At 36.7% G+C, this 19,514-nt stretch overlaps 1 protein-coding gene across 1 annotated transcript in view; it reads right to left on the minus strand.

Moving 5' to 3' along the window:
• LOC126282227 (phosphatidylinositol 4-phosphate 3-kinase C2 domain-containing subunit alpha) overlaps positions 1-19,514 on the minus strand; it is a 249,561-nt gene that overhangs the window by 172,245 nt on the left and 57,802 nt on the right. The window contains exons 7-10 of the mRNA XM_049981793.1: positions 10,123-10,352; positions 9,916-10,015; positions 8,893-9,110; positions 8,535-8,775 (exon numbers count right to left, since the gene is read on the minus strand). Of these exons, the coding sequence (XP_049837750.1) occupies positions 8,535-8,775; positions 8,893-9,110; positions 9,916-10,015; positions 10,123-10,352 (789 nt within the window). The remainder of the gene's footprint in view (positions 1-8,534; positions 8,776-8,892; positions 9,111-9,915; positions 10,016-10,122; positions 10,353-19,514) is intronic.

Genomic DNA, 19,514 nt, shown 5'->3' on the forward strand with positions numbered 1-19,514 from the left:
CCCAATTTTTTTCTAATTTTTATTTTCGATACAATTGACAATGATACTGGTTTTTAAAACAAACATGGTGGGAATAAAAACACAATATCTATATTAATTATGTTATCAAAACAATGTATTTGAGACTAATACCTACAAAGAAGTACAATGTAAACAGTGAGAATGATGTAACATCACTACAGTAGCCTAAAGCTTACTTGCAAGTACATAAAGCCATAGTTTTGCATGTAATACTGTGTTTCTTTGATACAATGAGTGGGTAAAATCTGGCAAAGAAGACCTTTATATAAACAACAATCGTGTTTATATTTTTCATTTGACATGTGTACACATACAGTGTATATCTAGCATGTTTCATGCATATTGGCATCTGATTGAACTTTCTTCAATTTTTATACAAAATTGTAATCTAAGTGGATGAATGCTAATTACTCAATCTTTTTATATCACAGAAGAACAACGGTAATTATATTAAATATTATCTGTACTTAAGAAAACATCTTTTCTGTTCTTTCCACCCTTCTCAATATATCTATCTATATCATTTTTTTCTTTGTTAGTAATGATTTCTTTATGGTCATATAGCAAAGCAAGCCCTTTAAGTGGTTTTGTCCACCACAGTTTCTCAATCAATCTTTAATGAGTTTGTGTGTCAAGAAAGATGTTCTGCTGTTCCAATTTTAGGAAAAACTGCAAGCACTGAACTGCATGACCTGGCAATAGTAAGGATAAAGACATTCACCCTAAAATAAGTTTTCATACTTGATGGAGCAGCAATGGGCCTGTCAACTTGTCGAGATGTGATCCTAGGTGTTTGGATGGGGCTTCCTATATCATCTACTAGTTTTTTCACTTGATCATACAGCAGGCTGAATTTTGCAACCTCATTTTCTTACATTGTTTTCAAACCTGAGAAAATATCGGTCAAGGTCTCAGCTGCTTGACTAAGATCAACAATCTCTATTTGGAAAAACCTACTGACAAGTAATGTTTGGCTGAGCACATCAGCAAGGCACATGAGAGTTTTAATGAATTCTCCATAGTTGATTGATTAAAACAAGGGTCTCGTTCTGCATTGTTACATGCTTCCTTTATTGTATGACTGCTTCCACAATCTCTGAGCTCACGACAGAGTATCCATCTGTTGCAATACCAATGCATTTGCTTGGATCGAGATTGAAGGTGTTCATAGTGTTTAGAATAGTTCTACCTAATTTTGGTCCAATCATTCAGGGATTTTATTCTCTTCATCCACTTTATTTTTGTCACAAATATCAGCATCTTTGTCATCTTCAAAAGACTCCTGTTGATTACTGTCACTTTCATAAATTTAAGAGAAATCTTTGTTTACTTCATGTTTGTTGTGAACTTTGAGTGTTTGTTTAGACATATATTTTTGCGGCTCCCACAGATTGACAAAACTTATGAAGTCTCTTCTGATCATACTTTGGTAAATATATCTCGGGAAAATTGTTATCTCAGTTTTGTGACATGTCAGTGGTCTCATCAAATCTAATACTGTAGAATACATTGTCCTGGTTTCTGCATTATATCTGTGAAATAAATTCTCCACCACAGCATTCAATCAAATCATTTTGTACAGTTTTACAAAGGAATTTACATCTTTTGCTGTCACAGTTATACTGTGCTGCTAAATCAGTACTTCCACATTCTTTGACACAAAATTTCATCAGGTCTTTGAAGTAACCTTTATTAGATATTCTGGGATCTTTTGAGAAAATAGAGCCATCATTGTCACACTCTCTAACAGGCATGTTCTGCCTCCCAAGAAACATAACCTTTTTCAAAGAAAATGACAACTTTTTATGGTTTTGTTTTGCTGTTTTCAATAAGCATTTGTCCACTTGACTTCCAATGGATTTCTCCGATTTTTTGTAAGAAACTAGAAAGTCATAGGCACATTCTAAAGCTTGCTGATGACACAGTGTTTTGCTGTAGCACCCGAAGTCACCATCTTTTTCTAGGAACTTACAGAATTTTGTTAGGGGTATGATCACCAGTGCATTTAGGTTCATTCATCTGTGCTGACCACCCTTAGGAGCAGGCACAAAAAAAGAGCATTCTTTTGCAAAATGGGCACTGTTTTGGTGGTGAGAAAGCTAACATGATTTGTATTTATCTAAGTGTCCTTTTTTCAAATATAATTTCTCATACTTCCCTCCCTTGTTGTGATTAGAACATGGGAATTTATATTCATGATGAAGTTCAGAGATTTTGAAATTCCCTGGCGAGTACTCTGTCTGAAGGCTTAGTCCCAATAGGTAGACCAATGTCGGTTTCATAATTAATGCTTGATGCTGAAGTATAATCTGTAGGTAATAATGCTGAAGAGCAGCTGATCTGACCATCTTGGACCTGTGATGTATCACTCATTGAAGGCTCTAAATACTTAAAAAAGTTCATCTGGCCCAACCCTGAAAAGTATATATAGGACTAAAATCATAACTGTGTGTTTAATCCTTTCACCATACACACATACATATCTATCACAGTTAGCACACCTAAGCAACAATTGGCATAAATGAATGCAATAATTCATTCATAAAGTAATCATCTGTTTTATACATGGAGTGGGATTCATTAAATAAATATGGGGTTTACTGGTTTCATACTGATGTGAATGTGAAAGCATACTCACTTTGGTGCATGGTGACATGGGCATAACACTCCTAGATGCCACTGGTAGATGTGTGTAATCAGATGCAGGAAGGCCAGAAAATTTCCGTACAGATATAGAAGAAAAGCAAATTACCGAAAGAAGAAAAAATTTCAAGGAAAACAGGTTTGTTTTATGCAAATATGTGGACCTGTATTTATGACGGTTATGAAAAAATAAAAAAATAAATAAAAAATCACATACGCCGGTCATGCTAAAGGTTGAAAGGTCATATATACCTAGACCTGAATAACAGTGATTGATGTCCAGCTCTTTACAGGTAATGGCTAATGTAGCAAGTTACAGACAATGCTTGCGGCCAGTATCATACATAAATAGTTGGGGTCCATTTCACTGTGTGCTGTGTTTCTCTGTGCGGCAAGTTTATCTTGCACTGCAGAATATCTAAAAAAATAAAAATAAAAAGAAGTAAAAATAAAAAAACTGCTTATGTTTTGCATGTCAGACACGAGTTGTGTGCTCTGTGAGAGACTATTTCAAGAAGGAAAGAGGCAACTGTGCGACACTATTGCCTCTAACAAAGGTAGTCGTAAGAACTGAAGACATTTTGAAGATCACGAAAATACGGTCGTCAAAGTTTTTAAGGAAAGATACAGAAGGGAAAAGGGGCTGGTTAATCGAAACTGTGGACGTCTGGGAAAAACAGGACGACAAAACCACAAGTAACAAACTAGGACTCTTTCCAGCAAGATGCTGTTCATCACCACACATATGGATACAAAGAAAGAAAAGAAAATCCAACTCTACAAAAACTGTGAGCTACTCCTCGCAAGGCAGAGCTATTCACTGGCAGCGAGAGTTTTTTAGTAATGGTTGTCAGAGCCCTCAGTTTTTGGTAAAAAAAAATTAATGGACAGAAAACTGTAATGGAGAGAGATGATATTGTAGTAGAGCATTGTTGATTTTTAAGAAATATCGTTAAAGTGACATTTGAAGATATTGTGTGGTTCGACAGAATGAGGATAAATGCCAGTCATTCCATAATAAAAGACTGGACAGATGATAGCCTATGTGGAAATTCTGCTATTCCAGTGGTAAAGGGCACAAGGATTATTGTCTTGCATGATGGAACTGCATCTGGTTTCATACCTAACTGTATCCTCATTTACAAATTGAGGAAAACAAGTGACAGCCACATGGAGATGAACTGTGGTAGTTTTCTGAAACTATTCAAAAAGCAATTATTGGAAAACTTAAATTGGCTGCCTGTCACTGTAATGGATAACACCCCGCACCATTCTGAGACTAAAGCTAAAGCTCCGCCAACGACAATGAAAAAAGCAGACATTGTTGAATGGTTGAAATGCCACACAGGGAAAATTCAGGATGACTAAGTAATGCAGAGCTCATATAAAAAAAAAGCAACAGTTTCTACAATATCCTGTGGATGAGGCAGCTAAAAAATATGACCACAGAGTTCTTAGGCTTCTGCCATACCACTGCCACTTCAATGCTACAGAAATGATTTAGCACAGATTAAACATTATGTGACAACAAATAACAAAAGCTTTAGTGTGGCAGAAATTCAAAGACTGTTAGAGGAAACAGTGACACAAATAATGCCACAGAAGTGGAGTAATATTGTATGCTACACAGAAAGGGTTACTAAAGAAACATGGAAAAGTGAGGTAAATGTAGAAATTAATATTGAAAATATAATTACATCTTTGGACAATTCCAGTATCTCTTTCAGGGACCAGAGCTCACGTAATGAAAGTGTCGAGGAAGAAAATGATTGTGAACTAAGTGGCATTTACCCTTTGCCATAATTCTCTTTCTCTTTGCATTGGTGTTTCATATTTTTGACTGAATGATGCGTACAACATCTGTACAATGAATCTCATCTCATTAATAAGCAATACTCTCTTGCAGAAGTTTGATGAGCTACATGCACACTACAGTGATTGGTATGATTGGTAAGTACTCAAGAAGTTTATATTATTTTAATGCTATTAGTTATTGTATTTACTTGAATGACTCAGATCCATTTTAGTCCCCCTTTCATATCCAATATGACAACTGAACATGATTCATTCTGATTACTGTAAAAGACAGTGTGATTCCTGTTGCTTTTGTTGAGCTATAGAAATAATAGGAACATAATATTATTTAATATGCAGGAATGTGCTTGTTAAGCCACAGGGTTATTACAGTCCTGTAAAGTAAACTCATATCTGCATCTTAGAAGGTGATGTGAGAACACAGTCCACTTAGGAACTGTACAGATGTTGCTGCTACAGCCATACTATGAGCGCGCGCGCACACTCGCACACATATTGGCAAACCGACATCATCACCCCCTACCATGATAAACTGCACTTCACTGTCAATATCAATTTGATATTCTGATTTGGTTATACACGTTTGGAAAAATTCAACGTAATATATGCTATCATTAGCTCAAAAGGAGTCATTACACCAACAAGTATGTCTATCCATGAAAGCTCACACTCCGTAAATACAGTAAAACTAATTTAGTTTCAGCAATTAGTTTGATCCGTTTACCACCTGAAGATGATGGGTGAGCATCAAAATACTTTGTGCTTATCAAGTAAAACAACTGACTTTCGAGTCACAGCGTCAAAAACACTTCACTATGGATGAGAACATGTAAAAATGTGAGAGTAATCTCAAATGATGTTACTTTACTAACATTAATTCCAAACTTATGTAATATAGAAACAAAGAGCACTGGTCCACATAATATGTAAGGTGTCACTTAAATGTTGTCTTCTGTTTTTTTACAGAAGGCAGACATTATTTTTGAAACTCGTTTCATGTCGCGCAAAACTGAAAAACTCCACCTGTCATGACAAATGTCCCCTTCACACTGAGCTACCACTGACAGAACACTGTATCCAATAGCGGCCGCCACACGAAGCCATACAGCAAAGCATTTGACTGGCCAACCCTCGGATCGCCGCTTACAAAAAGTCGGCACATGACACCAACGTAGCAGCAGCAATAATGGCACCAACAAAGCTGCTCGTGGTTGCGTCAAAAGCTGATCGCAGCAACAGCGGCAACTGTTCTCAATGACAGTATACTGCAGTGCACTGTGTGAAGGTTCAACATTGCAGAGAAGCACTTCTCAATGGCATTACATGATGGAACCCACTCTGGATATGCTACTGAATTCTGGGAAATCAGTCTAACAACACTAGCAATGACAACATCAAGGACAAAGCAGATAGTGCCCCAAGGAAAACATGAAGCACATGCTGCTGTGTCAGATTGGGAAACCCTGCTAATATTTAGACCCACAATTCAAACAGGAGGGTGAGCACAAGTCACTCGTAAAGATATTCTCTTGTACACGGGAAGTAAGGTGGCCTGGGGAATACTGAGTTAAATGACTAAATCTACTGACCAAGACTAAATTCACATGCTTAATTTTGGTGCAGATTACAAAAATTACCATTTGATTTTAATTATTTTCAACCCTTGATGGGGGGGGGGGGGGTGATCACCCCCTCCCCCCTTTAATCCATCCTTGCATGAGGATGTGAGGAATGTTGCTGTTTAAATTCAGGCCAAATCCCACCATAATGTGAATAATGCATAGCTGTGAAAATATGGTTCCTGTTCAGGAAAAATCCTGCAGAAACTGTTGTGATGTCTTAAGAAAGTCGCAAAGATGACACTGGATGAAAATTGAGTTTACAAGTGGTTTTCTTGTTAAAAAAAAGTCACAACATATATAAACTGATGAGAAATCTCATTCTGGACATCAGCCAACTGCTAGAGCCAATGAAAAATCAAGAAAATCTGGAAGCCATCCAAAACACTGAACACATGGTGGAGTTAACTGTTTCTCTCTGAGCTTGGTTTGGCTTAATAATCAGGGGTCCACTATACACAGAAGTTGGCTGTGTATAACAGGCTGTGTGGAGCTGACTGGGCCTGTTTCTTAAAATTAAAAAATAAATAAATAATATAAAAATAAAAAGTTTAGAGGGACTCAGAAAATTTCAAACAAGTGTACAGTTCCAAAGAGAGGACGTCAAACAAGAAGAGGGTATACCTATAAGACATTGGGATTATAGTTGTATACTGCCAGAGCTGCACTGGGAAAGAACCAGAGCTCCAACTGCCACCGAAAGCAATGACTTGTTACAGGTACTCATAGCTTGATAAAGCTAGACAAGTTGAGCTGAAAGACCAAAAGGAGTACTGTAAGGAAAATTAAGTTCAGTTGGTGGTGACATTTGTTGCCTTCACAAGTAGTTTATCTTGTAGTGAAACTGAAGCAGATAGTTGCTATGAGTTAGCACACGTACAGATTATATTCGACAACAAAAATAAATTAATAATTGGCTTCTTTGCCAAGCTTCCAATTTAGATGATACAGTTACAGAAAGGTTCAAGGAAAATTTGGATCTCATTTCAAGTGAGCACCTGATTCATGATTCAAGTTAGCAGAGACTTGAAGTTACACATATGCTGGTAAGAATACATGTTTACAGTCAAAGGTAGGCATAAAACAACATCTGAAATTGTACTAACTGCTTTCTCTGATAATTATTTTTAGAAATTAGTTCAGGAGCTAACTCAAAGTGTAAGTGGTTATCATAACTTACTAGATCTCTTACTGTTAAACAATCCTAAGCAAATAAAGATCATCATATTGTATACAGCAATCAATGAGTACAAAATCTTTGTGATGAGACTGAGTACCATTAACATCCAAATTGACTTAATATAAATCACTGTCTCAAAATCCAGCAGATAATCTAAAGGGGTTCTAGTCTTTATCGTTGCAGTGAGATTCTTTCACAAAATTTCAATTATCAACTTTCTCTTCTGAATGCAAAAATACTTTGTTCATTTGTACCTACAAAGGAAAAAATGACAATTGGAATGACATACAAGAAATCAAAGTTCACACAAAAAGATTTTCCCACATCTTATTCAAGAGTGGAATTACAGAGAAATTCCAAAAGTGATTCTATGAACACTTTAGCAAATGCGTAAGTGTGAAAAGCAGTAATCACATAGATGTGAATTTTAACACAAGACAAGGGAAAGAGAAGGATCAGTGCCAAATTTGTACCTTGGGAACTGAGTTATCAGCCATGCATAGAGAGTGGAAGCATACTGGGCATTGAAAAAAAAAAAAAAAAAAAAAAAAAAAAAGAAAGAAAGAAAGAAAGAAAGAAAGAAAGAAAGAAAGAAAGAAAGAAAAGAAAAAACTCAAAACTGACCCAGATATTTTCTGAGATCATTACTGGTTAAGTAATGGTGTAATGAAGAATATTATGAAAAGACACTTATTTGCGGATGCGAAAGTGATCAAGAAGAATATGAGGGAAGAGTTGTCACCATTGTTTGTGAGCGTAAAAATATTTCCAGCTATGGATTCACCAATTGGAATAATGTTTCATGTACAGTAAATTGTACTTTGAAGGTGGTAAAGTTGATTTGGAAAAAATTTACTACCTTACATTTGTTTGTATATCAACTGCACTAGTAGTTACACTGCCCAAATGTAAGTACCAGTCAGCCAGACTTTAGTATGTGAGTTTAATAAATTATTTGATGATACTTTCATTTTTATATACAGAAATTCATAGGATAAACTAGAGACTTTATCCTCAAATGTTACATTTATAGTCTTAAACTTTTAGATTCACAAAACCACCATGGTGTCATTTTTTACACAATACACAACTGTGGGCACAATAAGTTAAAGCAGTGTTTTGTTTTACAAGCAGATGATATCACTGTTTAATGTCTGAACACAGGCAACATTAGGTGCCTTTGAGAGTCATAAAGAAGAGAAATAAATGGTCATTCTATGACACTATATTAATTTTAAAAAATGTTGGATACGTACTGGATGGTAGTTCAGCTTTGGTGCTAAGCTGGAAGTCAACATGAAATGCATGACAATAAGTTTCCACCATCACTTGAATGGCATCACGAATATTATCACAGTGATGGGTAATATTTTCAGCTACATTCTCAACATGGTCAGAAGCACTCTGCATCCTCAGAGTCACTATTGAATAATCACCATCATCATCAAGAATTTCAGGGTGTTTCACAGCAATACCTGATCTCGAGCGTTCTACTTCCTGGGAACATTAGTACATTGTGAAATACTTTTGATAATTTCTTAATAATTTTCAAGTATACCAACAACTAAATAATATGTAAATGATGTATAAAGACTAAAAATCTGTCATACTCACTGTCTGGGTGACTGGTATGAACTGTAGGCAAGCTGACTTGAAGCCTTCAAGAGCTTCTGTTATCTCTTGTGTTTCTATATTTCCTAAGTATGTACATACAGCTTTCACAGCCTGTACAACTCCTTTTGATTGTAAGGAAGGCATAACACTTGGATTATTCTTCTCTGCCATTTGCAATGCAGCATGATGAACTCTCTCCATTTCTTGTTCTAATGTCTCTGAAAAAGCATAATGTTTTCTTTGTGATAAATGTTTCATAAAAGCATATTAGGTTACTAATTTGAAACATTTCCTATCTTTATCATTTTCCATGATTCTGTTTACAATGAGGAACATTAATGGCAGTTAAGTTGATAGTAAAGACTTCAATGAAACTGTTAAATCAGAAACATTTAACTTAAAAAATGAAGTCCAATCATGGTACTTTATGTCCAGATGCATTAGAAGCAGTGTTGTGATTGTCAGCTTACAATAATACACCTTAATGAAAAAGAATAAACATTGTACCACAAGGTGTAGAATATTGTACAAGGTCTGAAAAAATGGACGTTATGCTGCATAGAACTGTTACACTGCCGGAAGATTCCCTGTCTTCTAAGTACCTGAAGTAAGACATGCTATTCTTAAAAAATATTGCTTCTGTTGCCAAAAAAATCAAACAATTGAAAAAAAGAGTTGGATTGAATTCTGATGTGTCATTACATCCTCCAGAGTAAATAGGGATTAAATATTTCCCCCGAGGCATGCAATACAAGTCATGACAAAGATTTTATTGGTGTCAAGTGGGTTCCCAATTCTTCTACTGAACTGAATACATTTTGTCTTTCTGTGAAAGTGCTAGTCTAATTATAGCAGCAACAGTGAAAGACCACATTTTCGTAAGCTGTAATGAATGAATTTAACTTTTTATACTATAGTTTCTAAATGAACAATTATTTGCAAAGCAATATTGAAAATCTAAACAATTAATCAACTGAAATTTCAATAATAGCTAAATGTAAGATTTGAAAAGTTTAAACTTACGTAAAATTATTAATAAATTATCATGAGTTATTGGATGTGATGGTTCATTTGGAACTAACTCTTCCAGAGTCAAAATAGTATCCCTTTTGTCATCCTGCAGCTGAAACGAATGAAATGTATTTTGCAGGACTCTTTTTCACATTGCATAATTATTAAATCTTTGTTCTATCAGAGCTACTTTGTGATGTTTTGTGGATTGGTACTTACTGTCCTTGCTAGAGGCCTAGTTAACTGATCAATATGCAAAATGGTGAGCACAACATCTTGTTCCAGTTTTATGCATTGATGTACATATTCATAATCTGAAAGGCTTGTCTGAGATGTAAAGTATTCTGCTAGACCCCATACTTTCAAAACATAATCTTTGACATCACCAGTTAGGTCACCTTCCAATTCACAAACAACATGATAAATTACATGTTCCACAGTGGAGTTTACTGTAAAAGAATAGTAACATTAGTAAACATTGTGTTACCCTATTATCTACAAATAGGCTAGAAACTATTGAGCCAATAATCAAATCAAAATTCAAATGTAGTCAATGCAGAGAAGAATGTCAACAGAACATTGGATGTCTGATTGGTTATCCAATACAAAAATTTAAAACCTTCCAAACTACGTATATACATACAGCCAAGTTGCATAACAACAAAAGAAATCTCTGGAAGCTTTGTTCTGTATGGTTGGAAAGGTTACACATATCATTCATTTTTGTTAGACACAATTTAAAATGGCGACAGTTCAAGAGCAGGCTCAGTGTGTTCTGTAGCTGGCAGAATTGCAATCTGTTATGTCTGTACAGTGACTTTTAGAACCTGATATGCATGTCAAAAACCTATGAGAAAAAGCATTTGATTCTGGAACAAGAAACTGAGGAGCACAGGTAGTCTGTTATATGTGATGTCTCTTGGAAAGCCATGAATACCCAAAAAATGTTTATCACATAAAATTACAAAATTGATGAAGACATTTTGGCCTGTAGCTGCTGAAAATTTGTGTGTGCACACTGATTCTTTTGGAATGAAGTCCACCTCATCGCTTCACATTTCCAGCAATTATTTTCTTTAAAGAGCGCCCACCAAATTATCACCTTCCAACCCAAACTAGATCAACTGTTTGTAGGGTGTGATCTAATATTTTAATTTCACAAATATTTCACATTACAATTTCTAACAGCAAGATTGACTTCCTTCAGCTGATATGGGTGGAATTTGGAAATAAGCTGCTTTGGAGTCTTGTGACTATTTTTCACATACCCAAAAACATCACATTTAAGAACATTAATTTTTATTTAAAATTGCAAAACACTGCTACTACAAACAAGCAAATGAGGTGAAAAACATGCACTATACAGTGATGAGTGTGGACCAAAGACCATGCATTGTTGACTGCACAGTGTAGACCGCGCATCTCATTTTTTGCCTGCGGAGCTGTTTCAGATGACAGAAAAATTCAACTTTTATTTCACATAAAATCCCCAAAAGTGCATTCCAGCAAGTGTCTTTCGTATCATACCCAATTACAATGGGAATATCCCTGTTCATCGATTCAACTATAGTTAGATTCTCTATAATCATGTTTGAAAAAAATCGCTATATTGGATTTATTTTGAAAAGCCCACGCACCATCTTGAAAAATTTAGTTAGCGTCAGCGATATGCAACCAACAATGAGCAGTAGCATATATTGCGAAACTGGTTATGTTTGCAGTGCTGCATGAATGAAATGTGTGCCAGACATAGCCAACACATTCCATATTTAAATTTACTGCAAACTCACAACATTAGTGGACTTAAAGTTACAGCCCTTCACATGTATACATACATGGTGCACATTCAATCGCGATAGACCTATCATTACTTCAGATACATACAGCCGGCTTTTATCTTTTTACATTTAATCTGTGTTGCTTGTCTTTAGTTTTAGTAGGCTTGCATTCATTTGGTGTACTCAATTATGGTGAGTAGGTTCACCAGTCGACTTCAGCAATGGTTTCTGCCACATTACCTTCTTTTAATTTTAGTAGTATATTTAAGGATTCCGCATTACAAAGATGAAAAGGGACCCTCTTAGTGCAGTTCCATTCACTTGTCTTTCTCTCTTATTTACAGCAACAAATAATGTTATCAAGATGAAATGAAGAATAGTTTTAAGAAACAATCACAACAACAAAAAAGTTGAAATGTTGGTCAAAATTTTGAAATAAGTAAGTAAGAAGGTTAAGCAAAGCATATGTATTTTTTATATTTATGATACATGACATTCAGAACTAATCTATCAATTTCCTAGAGCTGCTAAATACCTACACTCTAAAATTCTCTAGAGAACAGACTATAAAGTTTCCAAGGCGGGTATAATACTCAAATGAAAGACTAACTCTATGAGCAGTGTCACACTGTGGTATGATACCAGCCTTCCATGTGGAAAGCCAGGGTCTGGTTCCCTGGTGGTTTTATTTTTAAACATAAGTGCATAGCTGCTATATATAGTTAAACATAGTCGCATGCTCTACAAGCATTTCTGTGAAGCATGTAATACATAAAGATTGGAAAAAAAATCCAGTGCTCCTGACTGGTAATTGCTGGTTCGAGTCTAGTTACAGTCATAACTTTGTGAGTTTTTTCAGTTCATTTTTAATACCAACATCACATAAATATAGGTCAATTAGCACACATTTAATTCTCATTTTTATGAAAAATGCAAGTCATCTTATTTCTAATCATATATCACACACAAAAATCTAATTATCATTGCAGATATTAATCTATAATCACTGGTCATTTATATGTAAGTTTGTTTTTTAAAAAAGAAAAACAATTCAAATGATTTTTTTCCATCTTTATGTACCATATGGTTCACAGAAATGCCTGTGGAACATGGGCCTTTGTTTAAAAATTTTGAATTTTACACAACTGAGAATTGAGGTCTACACAGTGCTGAACAACTTCATGCAACTTTAAAGTAGATTTTGTAGGCAATTTTTGAGAGTTGCATCAAACTACTCTCCTGGAAATTGAAATAAAAACACCGTGAATTCATTGTCCCAGGAAGGGGAAACTTTATTGACACATTCCTGGGGGCAGATACATCACATGATCACACTGACAGAACCACAGGCACATAGACACAGGCAACAGAGCATGCACAATGTCGGCACTAGTACAGTGTATATCACCCATTCGCAGCAATGCAGGCTGCTATTCTCCCAGGAGACGATCGTAGAGATGCTGGATGTAGTCCTGTGGAACGGCTTGCCATGCCATTTCCACCTGGTGCCTCAGTTGGACCAACGTTCGTGCTGGACGTGCAGACCGCGTGAGACGACGCTTCAACCAGTCCCAAACATGCTCAATGGGGGACAGATCCGGAGATCTTGCTGGCCAGGGTAGTTGACTTACACCTTCTAGAGCACGTTGGGTGGCACAGGATACATGCGGACGTGTATTGTCCTGTTGGAACAGCAAGTTCCCTTTCCGGTCTAGGAATGGTAGAACGATGGGTTCGATGATGGTTTGGATGTACCGTGCACTATTCAGTGCCCCCTCGACGATCACCAGAGGTGTACGGCCAGTGTAGGAGATCGCTCCCCACACCATGATGCCGGGTGTTGGCCCTGTGTGCCTCGGTCGTATGCAGTCCTGATTGTGGCACTCACCTGCACGGCGCCAAACACGCATACGATCATCATTGGCACCAAGGCAGAAGCGACTCTCATCGCTGAAGACGACACGTCTCCATTAGTCCCTCCATTCATGCCTGTCGCGACACCACTGGAGGTGGGCTGCACGATGTTGGGGCGTGAGCGGAAGACGGCCTAACGGTGTGCGGGACCGTAGCCCAGCTTCATGGAGAATGGTTGCGAATGGTCCTCGCCGATAACCCAGGAGCAACAGTGTCCCTAATTTGCTGGCAAGTGGCGGTGTGGTCCCCTACAGCACTGCGTAGGATCCTACGGTCTTGGCGTGCATCCGTGCGTCGCTGCAGTCCGGTCCCAGGTCGACGGGCACATCCACCTTCGGCCGACCACTGGCGACAACATCGATGTACTGTGGAGACCTCACGCCCCACGTGTTGAGCAATTCGGCGGTACGTCCACCCGGCCTCCCGCATGCCCACTATACGCCCTCGCTCTAAGTCTGTCAACTGCACATACGGTTCACGTCCACGCTGTCGCGGCATGCTACCAGTGTTAAAGACTGCGATGGAGCTCCGTATGCCACGGCAAACTGGCTGACACTGACGGCGGCGGTGCACAAATACTGCCAGCTAGCGCCATTCGACGGCCAACACCGCGGTTCCTGGTGTGTCCACTGTGCCGTGCGTGTGATCATTGCTTGTACAGCCCTCTCGCAGTGTCCGGAGCAAGTATGGTGGGTCTGACACACCGGTGTCAATGTGTTCTTTTTTCCATTTCCAGGAATGTATGTTAGGTAACTAATATTTGATTCTGAACTTCTTGTACCACATACATAAAAAATTACAAAACTCTGATTACCATAAAGTCTCTTTGGCAAATTCTGAGTTACGATTTAAAAAAAAAAAAAAAAATCAGAAACTCCGCCATAGCCAGTCCCAAGAAAGGAGGAGGAGGAGGAGTAACACCTCACTAAAAACCCTGGGTTCACCTGGCCCGGGTGATAGTGCCTCATGAGGGCCCCTTGCCAGGGATAGGGTGAAGACCTCAACAGCAGCAAAGGCGGAGAAGATGGACTTCGGTACAGCGGAGCTGGCAGAAGAGGCAGAATCTTGTCCAAGGCCAAAATGGATAGAGGGCACGACGGTTCCACATGTTAGTGGAGGAACCCCGACAGCATCTGTTACACATGTTACTGGTGGCTGAATAAGTAATATTCCAGGCTAACAACCTGGTCTTACTTTGGGAATTCAGGGATGACCTTAGATTCTCTACTCTTTACAATTTACAGCTCCAAGTCGCAATATGGAAAGTTCGCACAATGGATGCTCTACCCCAGGTGGTAACTCTGATGAGGAATCCACCATTACATCACGTAATGCAATGGGACCTAGGATTCTGGGGAGTCCCAACATTTGCGGTGAAGAAAAGATGAAACATATAGAAAAGCGTTCCAAGTTTCAGTTCAAGAAATAGTACTACTTTGGAACCTTAAATGTAAATTCTCTTCTGAAAACTGGGAAACAAAAGGAATTAGAATTATTTCTGCAGAAGAATGACATACAGATTATATCAGTTCAGGAAACCAGCAGTAAGTAGATGAGGATGTAGTTGATACACAACATTATAGAATTTATAAAGGGAAACCAGCAGTAAGAAAACGGAAAACATGCCGATGTGTGGAACAGCTTTTTATGTAAACAAAAAAATAGTAGATAGTGTAATAGAATTTAGATCAAATTCAGAAAGGATATCCATGTTAACAATGAAGTGCAAGAATAAAAGTTACACCCTCATAAACTGTCATGGACCTATAAATGTTGACAACAGAAGAAATCTGGGGAAAGTAAATAAATTCTGGGATCTTTTGGAATCCGAAATTTCTATCATACCTAACAAGAACGTTAAAATACTTCTTGGTGACTTCAATGTGCTGGGAGGGAAAAGAAATTTAGAGCTATTGTAGGTGAATATCCAGCACACTCAAGAACAAACAGAAATGGTGAAAGGCTGATCAACATGTGTAAAATGTTCCAGTTAAAACTCCCGTCCACACATTTCCGCAAACTGTCAAGAAAAGCCAAAACCTGGAGACATCCAAATCCAAACCTAGGCGAATTTCAACTAGATCACGTAACCATATCTAAAAGGTACATCACGGAAATTATGAATGTTAAAATAGTGAGAAATGGGGAATTTCAGACAGATCATTATCTCTCTCAGATTAAAATAAAATTTTTCCCATCTAAACCAAAAAAGACGACCAAGAAAGTGATCAGATACAACACCACTACATCTAATATTACAAAAGAAAATACAGAAAAATTTAGAGAAGAAATTGAGACAAGTAAAGAAGGTGATTGGCATGAACTCCAGATGAAAATAACTCAAGCAACAGAGAAAACTTTAGGATTAGCCAAGAATAATAAGACATGGTGGAATGAGGAGTGTGAAGAAGCACTAATACAAGGAGCTCAAAAATGGAGAAAATGGAAATGTTCAAAAAAAGAGGAAGACCTTGAACAATTCAGACAACAAAGAAAAGAAACATCAAAAATAATCTGGAAAATCAAAAGGAACTTCGAAAATTGTCAGCTTATTGAAATGGAAGAAACTTTCACCAAAAATAATTCTAGAAATTTTTACCAAACCTTTAAATACATACTTAAAGGAGATCAGGCACCAAGTATTTGTTTCAAAGATGAAAATGGCAAAATAGGATTAAATAACAAAGAAAATTGTGAAACTTTAGCAAATTTTTTTGAAAAGTTGTTTAACTGTCCAGTTCCAATAGATAAATTAGAATTTCCAGTGACACCTCAAAATCTAGAGGAAGATTCCCCGCCAACAGAGCTAGAAATTCATGATGCCATCAAAACACTCAAAAACATAAAGCAAGTGGTGAAGACACCATTACAGAAGAATTATTGAAGTGGTCAGAACCACAAATCATAAAGGATCTACAGCTGCTTTTTGAGAACATTTGAAAAACTGAAAAGATTCCAGTTGAATGGAAAACAGCATTAATCCACCTGCTACATAAAAAGGGAGACAAACAAAATGTCAGTAATTACAGAGGAGTGTCACTTCTGCCCGTGGCATACGAAACATTATCAAAAATTCTCCTCATCAGAGTGGTAGATACTTTAGACAAACAACTAGGAGAATATCAGAGTAGTTTTCGAAAGGGAAGATCCTGTGCAGAACAAATTTTTAACTTGAAGTCAATAATTCACCATAGAATGTTAACCGGCAAACCAATACTAGTGTCATTTATAGGTTTCAAGAAAGCATTTGATTGTATAGACAGAGAAACGATAGATAAGGTCATTAGAGAATTTGGTGTTAAATCTAAACTAGCAAACATAATTCGCGAAACACTAACAGGTACAGTATATAAAGTCAAATTTATGGGAGAAGTATCTCAGGCTTTTGAAATAAAAACTGGTGTTAGACAAGGTGATGGTTTATCACCTTTACTGTTTAACTGTGTTCTAGAAAAAAATTGTAAGAATCTGGAATTCAGAGCTAAAAAATCACAAAATTAAACCAATAACTCTGGGAAGGAAAACAAATTGAATTAAGGTAAACTGCTTTCTTTTGCAGATGATTTTGCAATACTTTCAGAAAACCTGACAGAAGCAGTTACTCAAATAAACATTCTGGAAAAAATTAGCAAACAGAACTGGTTTCAATATTTCAGCAAAAAAAAAAAAAAAAAAAAAAAAAAAAAAAAAAAAAAAAAAAAAAAAAAAAACATGGAATAAAAAAATGCACCAAAATACATAGAAACACAAATAGGTAAAATAGAGCGAGTAAATAAATTTAAATATCTTGGAGAAACTATACAACAGAGTGGACTAGAAAAATTTGCAATAGATGTAAGAATTAACAAAATGGAAAGAGCATATGGTTTGACCAAAAATATTTACAACAAGAAATGTATATCTAGAAAAACAAAACTAAAACACTACACCACAGTGGTATGACCAGAATGTTTATATGGATATGAATGCCTAACGATGAACTATAAGATGGACAAACTAGAGGTACTGGAAAGAAGGATTATTAGAAAAATAATGGATGCAATGAAAACTGCAGATGGTTGGAAAATAAGAAGTAATGAGGAGATCCACAAAAATAGAGAGAAAATATCTGAAGTAATGGCCAAACTAAGATTAACCTTGTTTGGACATCTCTACCGAATGGGTGGAAATAGACTAACAAAACAAATACTCCTATATTTCTGGAAGAAGAAATCGACAATAGCATGGATTACAGAAGTAAGAAAAGATCTTGAATGAAACAACATCAAAGAATCAGAAATGGCAGAAAGAAACCGTTTTAAAAACAAAATAAATTTGAAAGGCTTTCAAAGCAGAAGAAGTAAAAAATTGGGAACAACATGGACAGAAGAAAGGAAGAGACTTCATGGGGAGAAAATGAGGGAATACTGGAAAAATAGGAAACAACAACAAAGGAAGAAGAGGAACTGAAGTTGTTAATGTGGTCCTAGTTGGTCAATACGATTGTAAAAAAAGAACAAGGTCTGTTTCAATTCAAGATGTAAACTTGGTATGGCATCAACTAGTAAACAAATAGGATGTAAGTAGAGAAAAGTTACAGAGGAGTTTAGAACTTTTCAAGAAAGTGGTTTGTAAACTATTTTTTGGGGAATATAAAACTAAACCCACATGTCTGATGTAGAATGAATCTGTCTCCAAGCCAAAAGAATATAAAATCAAATGTCATTGCGAGACTAAACATGTACTTATGTTTGACAAGTACAAGGGACAATTTTGACAGAAACAAGTAAATGACTAAAAAAGGAAACTTTCTGTTCAACAGCAGATATTCACAAGAGCGAATTCAGAGTCAGCACGCTATGTCAAAGTGAGTTATGCAGTAGTTCTAATATCGGCAAAAACATCTAAGCCATATTCAGATGGCAAAATAGGTGAGGAATGCTTAGAGACCATCATTGAAATTAGTAAGATGTGTGGATGACACTGGAAGACAAATAGAAGATAATTTGAAAAATCGTGCATCTGAGTTTGTATTTTATTCTCTAGCTTTGGATGAATGCACAGATACGGTGAATACAGCCCAAGTGGTGATTTATGTCAGCGGTGTTCATGCCTATTTTAATGAAACAGTAGAATTAGCGCCATTGTATCCATTTAAGGATATTGCGAAGTCACAAAATTTGGTTGGAAGCAGTAATATCAACATTAAGTCACTTCATGTTAAAACTTAACAGTGTATCAAGGTTAACAACAGTTAAAAAGATAAATTTAATCAGGTTGGTATGAAAGAGTTCTATAAAACATATTTGGGCAAAAAGAACTATGCAGCATTTTACAAACATGCTTCAAAAATGATTTTATTGTCTGGAAACACTCGTGCATGTGAACAGCTTTTTGGTCGGATAAATTACATCACATCACAAATGAGAATACGAATTAGTGATGTTCATCTGCAAAATTCTTTGCTTGTAGCAACCACTTGCCAGTTCAGTCAAACAAAGCCAGACATCCCTCTAACATTGCATTTCATCAATAGTGTAATAAATGTGCTTTCCTAAGATTTGTTTTATTTTCTTTAAAAATAAATGAATATTTCATGCTTGTTTTGGTTCATAAAACAAAATTTGGTAATGTGGCCAGTGGGGAAATCACCTCTCAAAAATTTGGGCTGCCTGTCAAAAAGGTTGGTTACATCCTAATGTAGACCGAAGATTTTACATGGTGCATAGACACTCTGGACTGTATCGGCTGTCCTTTTGGTGGGTTGGTTGCTGTGCAAGGGGTTGATTTGACAGGATTTGTTCCAGGCCGAGAGCTGTCACCAACATTTCCTCTCTTGTTGGGCTGTGATACTTTCATGACAACTCTATTTATACTCACCAACCGATGTATCGACATAGACCACGAACACTCACCTATGTCATTTTGACGTCACTTCCT

Source organism: Schistocerca gregaria, chromosome 7, assembly GCF_023897955.1.
Source record: "Schistocerca gregaria isolate iqSchGreg1 chromosome 7, iqSchGreg1.2, whole genome shotgun sequence".
NCBI lineage: Eukaryota > Metazoa > Arthropoda > Insecta > Orthoptera > Acrididae > Schistocerca > Schistocerca gregaria.